Source organism: Gavialis gangeticus, unplaced genomic scaffold (assembly GCF_001723915.1).
Source record: "Gavialis gangeticus isolate Ggan-Ray unplaced genomic scaffold, GavGan_comp1, whole genome shotgun sequence".
NCBI lineage: Eukaryota > Metazoa > Chordata > Crocodylia > Gavialidae > Gavialis > Gavialis gangeticus.
In genome coordinates this window covers 96754315-96759635 of record NW_017728992.1, presented here as the reverse complement: position 1 = coordinate 96759635, position 5321 = coordinate 96754315, and the positions used below count along the sequence as shown (strand labels likewise).

Here is a 5321-nt window from a genome sequence, read left to right as displayed (position 1 = left end):
GCCCACACCCCTGGGAGGGCTCCAGGGCTGTGCTGGACTCCTTCTTGGGATGTGAGCCCCCAGATCTGTGTGTTGGATGAGAGGAGGCTGCTGCTGCCACCTGGGACAGGTGCCCCACACCTAGCGCCACGAAGATTGCCCCAGGCAGCAGCAACAGCCTCCTGTCATCTGGCATGCACATCTGGGGACCCCGCATCCCCGGAAGGAGTCCAGCACAGCCCCACAGCCCTCCTGGGAGTGTGGGCCCCCAGATTTGCATGCCAGATGAAAGGAGGCTGCTGCTGCCACGTGGGACCAGTGGCAGCGTCAATCTTCCCTGGCAGTGGGCACAGGCTGTGCCCAAAACAGGTCCCAGGTGGCAGCGGCAGCCTCCTGTCGTCTGGCATGCAGATCCAGGGGCCTGCACCCCCAGGAGGAGTCTGGCACAGCCCAGCAGTCCTCCCGGGGGAGGGGCCACAGATCTGTGTGCTGGATGACAGGAGGCTGCCACCTGGGACCAAAGCTGAAGGCAATTAAGCCTGGCTTCGAAACTCAAAACATTTTGAAAGTTTCAAAACATTTTGAGTGCCTTCATTTCATTTTGAAGCTGTTTTGAACGCTTTTGTTTAGTGTCAATTTCACTGTTTCAAGTTCAAAATGCATGAAAACAGCTTCAAAACAAAACATCCAGAGAAATTTTGCACAACCCTAATGTTAAGTGTCCTTGTGATGTTACAAAGTCATTCTCTTTCAGACTAGGGTTGTCTCCTAACACATAGTAACTTTAATAGGTCAGTACAAGCCAATCCTTTGCAACTGTTGCAAGTGAACATGTGACCTCACTATCATAAACCTAAGGGATTGCAGTGTGACATCAGTGTCATAAACCCAAGGGATTTTTTTAATTGTTTTACTGAGTGACATGTGTAGCCTTTATATAAAAGTAATGTCATGCTGTATTTAGCTATATTATGCTTGTGTTTATATGCCTTGTGCTATTTGGTATTAAATGTATTTCTTATACATTATAAAAGGTCCAGCAGTACACAATATGATAATGACTTTCAAGTAGTAAACAATGAGTTTCTTTGACACCTAGGAAAGACTCCATGATTAAATGGCTGAAGAGCAGTAATGGCTTAGAAATGGCCTTTGACTTGGATTATTTATTTATGCCCCATGAAGACAGACTGCTCTAAGGCACAGGAGCCAGGCTGTGCCAGACAATGATGAATTTGCATTTTAAAAGGAGAGAATACATTAATAACATCTGGCTAATCAAACTATTGGGGGGAAGGATATTTCTTGCTGTGGGAGGAAATTATCTGAGAGACAACATCTTTAGCATTAGCAGTCTCCATATCTGTAAAGAAGCACATATTCTCCTGTCCCTAATAGTCAGGGACAGAAGTTACACATAAACCAGTTTAAATGATTACACATTGGTTTATTCCTGTAACAGAACAGAAGTTTAGTGCACATAAACAACTTCAAAATGGCTGAAACTGGTTTAAGATAAACCAGGATGGATATACTATCAGACTTAACTGATTTAGGTTAAATAGGTTTATTTATCTTCTGTCCCAGATCTCCTCCAGATTCAACTTAACTCACGGTCCCTCAGTATCCCAGGATGTTTTGCACCTCACAAGGAAAGCTGGGGATGAAAAAACAATCAAAAGTGAGTGACTAACCTATGAAGATTGAATTGATTCAACCTTGGGCTTTTTGACTGTGGTTGTCTTAGCCAATTAGATCGGGAAATATTTCTGCTCTGACAAACATGCACCTTTGAGGGGCAGGAGGTTATGTGCCTAATGTGACACCCTCCAAGAATCCAGAGGTAACATATGTCTATAGTCAGAGAAGCAACTGTACTTAAACCTGCCTCAAGAACATGGTTTTGTCTTTAGGCTTCCTGGCTAGGGACAGACATTACACATAAACCAGTTTAAGTGATCAAAAACTGGTTTAAACCTGTAACAGAACAGATGTTCAGTGCACATAAATTAGTTTGAAAATGGCTGTAACTGGTCTGAGATAAACCTGATTGACTGTAGTATAAGATTTAACTTATTTGGTAAACCAGACTCCTCCAGCCTCCCTGCATGCTCTCTGGGCTGGGTGGGGCTCTCTGCTCCACCATGGAGTTGGCCTCTACCTTCTGCTCCCTGGCTGGAGCTCCTGCGGAGACTGCAGGCACAGCAGGATCTGGCTGGCTTCTCCCTGCCCTCCCCCTCCCCCCTTGCTGCTTGATGCTCAAGAAGGAATCCCCCTTCCCTCCCATCTCCCGCAGCACAGACCCCAGCCCCATGGACCCTAGGTATGTGGTATGTTAGCTAATGCCAAGAGGTGTCTGTGTGTGCTTGTCTCAAATTTCACTGGGACAGGCAGACAGAACAATGACTGTTTAGGGCTTTTTGGAGCTAATCAACAGGTCAGCGGGTAAGCTGTTTAAGAAGAGACTGAACTAATGAAGAGAGGCTATTGTTTTGCTGATTGGGTAATAAACACTGTTATCAGCTCCCTGCTGGCTTGCTTGCCTGTCAGTTTGCTACAGACAGTATAAAGAAGCAGGGAGGGAGATTGAAAATCTCTATATCATCAACAGATGCATGCACTGCACACCTCCCCTTGCCTCAGAGTGCTAGCAGGGGTCTGGGGTCTGGCAACACTCCTGTCCCTTGAGCAGCTAGCAGGGAAAAGCCTCAGATGACACAGGCAGACCTCCCTAATCAGAGGTTGGGCGAAAGGGCACACCAAAGTCATGGAAGCACCCCAAGAATATTTCTCAAAGGTGCACCCAAGCTGCATCTGGGGTCAGGACAAGGGTGGCATTACACATTCAACATAACAGTTAAGTGCTGTGAGAATGCAAATTTAGACAAAAGATTAAAAGAAAGGATATATAAACTGTCCTACTAAACCTAATGTTGCGTTAATCATTAATTCTAAAAATAGTGACTAGGTCACACGCAGTTGTCAATGAGATACACAAGGTAATTCATGTCAATTAAGTTGCAAAGATAGAAAGTTCCTGTATACTCTTAGCTCTCTCCTATAAATGTATTATGATGTACTCTTTAATTTCACAATCACATACAGTAGACCCCTGTTTTATGCATATTCGACTTACCGGAGTCTCATGTTTATGCAAATGAATATTAACACCCAAGCAGAAAAATACACCCCGCGGCATGCGGCATTCATGTATATACGTGAAATGCTGGACTGGAGTTACGCGCAGCCTGGGTTCCCAAGCAGGATTCTGGATTTAGGATTCAGCCTCAATGTTGCCATTGTGTTCAAGATGAGTGCTTCTAATAGTGATTCTATAAGTGCTTCTGTCTTTACAAGGAAAAGAAAAGCTATAACTTTGGAAGAAAAACTTGAAGTTGTGAAGAGATACAAAAGAGGTGAGAAGACAAAGGAAATTAGGTGTGCTACAGGGCTCAGTGAGTCAACTCTCCATACAATTAGGGACAATGTGGAGAAAATTAAGAAGTCCCATAAGAGTGCTACACGTTTATCTACTGCCAGTGTTTCATTAACAAGATCGGCTGTCATGGAGAAAATGGAACACATGTTGACAACATGGATCGAGCACCAGAATCAAGAACACGTGCCCCTTTCAACCCAGGTGGTTCAAACAAAGCCACGCAGCATTTATGAAGTGTTAAACCATGATGATCCTGAAGCCAAGCCATTTAATGCAAGTGCCAGATGGTTTGATAGATATAAAGCATGCCATGGATTTCATAATCTCAAACTGATGGGCGAAGCAGCAGCTGCTGATAAAAGTGCTGCAGATAAATCTCCTTCAATCCTACAGGCTACCATTGAGGAGGAAAGCTACGATATGAGGCAAGTTTTCAACTTAGACAAAACTGGACTCTTCTGGAAATGGATGCCAAGTCAAACATTTATCTCAGTCTAGGAGAAAACTGCCCCAGGGTTCAAGGCCACAAAGGATTACTGCACACTGCTGCTTGGAGCGAATGCAGCTGGCGACTTCAAACTCAAACTGTTGATGGTTTACCACGCTGAAAACCCTTGGGCACTTAAGGGTTATGCAAAGGGACACCTGCCTGTTTATTGGAGAATGAACTGGAAAGGATGGGTTACTGGATCATTGTCTGAAGATTATTTTTCCAGTCTGCTGCATTTGGAATTGAGGGCTTATTGTGACAGGCAAAATGTGCCTTTCAAAATTCGACTGCTTTTTGATAAAGCTCCAGGACACACCCCAAGCCTTGGCAACCTCAGTGAGAACATTAAGGTGCTGTTCTTACCACTGAACACAACATTGCTCATCCAGCCCATGGATCAGGGCATTACTGGAGCTTTCAAGAGCTATAATCTACAGAGGACCTTCAAGAAACTTATCAGTGAGACAGAGTCAAAGGAAAAGACAAACGTCAAAGAATTTTGGAAGACATTTAACACCAAGATAGCCATAGACATCATCAGAGACGCCTGGAATAATGTTACACAGGAGAGTCTGGAAAAACATCTGGCCTGCTGTTGTGAATGATTTTCTACAGGATCTCTGCTTTAGTCAGTGCCCAGAAAGGATAGTGTTCAAATAATTAGAAGCAATTCAATATTGTGTTTACTCCTTTTTGCTTAAAAAGTGTCCCCATGCCTTATGTATTGTACACGATTCACACCTTACTTTTAAGACAGAACAATTTATCTCATCAGCTGCTTTTTCTGTGCTGCTCATCACTACAGTGATGAATCTGAGCACATCACAATCATTAATGAATTTATTTACATAGTAAACCTGAGCTGAGCAGGTATTTTGTAGATGGGAAATTGATCAAGGTCAAAAGCCTCCTCTAATTGGGTATACATGGGATACAGAGGATCGGATTTTTCAGACTTGTCATATTAAACTGGTATACTTTTATAGTACTTAAACTACAAGTGTTCACATTTAAAGCAGGGCTCCCACTGACTTGTGCTGAGCGGTGAGTAAATCATTCCCCAGGCTATCAGCTCAGCACTGAGAAAATGCTGTAAACAATTAATTAGTTGCCAACTGCAAAAAGTTTGGTTTAAATGATTTGCCTATTGGCATTTAGGAAATTTGCTCTCAAAAATCCTAAATCTTAGGGATATGAGGTAGGACTGGCATGTGAGACAAATGGGACGGGGGTGAGGAACTAGTGGTGGGGTAAAGACGGGAGTGGGACAGGGACATTTTGGAAGAGAAGGGCAGACAAGGTCAAGCAGAGGCAAAACTAGGAATTTTAGTGCCCTGGGCAGGAAGGGGGGTAAGAGGGTGTGCTGTGTCCTGGAAAGTGAGTAGGGGAAGAGGGGGCATGCTGACTGCTTAC

The 5321-nt window shown here is 43.9% G+C and overlaps 1 protein-coding gene across 1 annotated transcript; it reads left to right on the top strand.

Annotated features, from left to right (window-relative positions):
• The first annotated feature begins 3043 nt into the window (after window positions 1–3043).
• LOC109298633 (CENPB DNA-binding domain-containing protein 1-like) lies at window positions 3044–4170 on the top strand. The gene has a single exon (XM_019518837.1). It carries the CDS (start codon window positions 3044–3046, stop codon window positions 3914–3916), a length of 873 nt encoding a protein of 290 aa, XP_019374382.1. The 3' UTR covers window positions 3917–4170.
• The last annotated feature ends 1151 nt before the right edge of the window (window positions 4171–5321 follow it).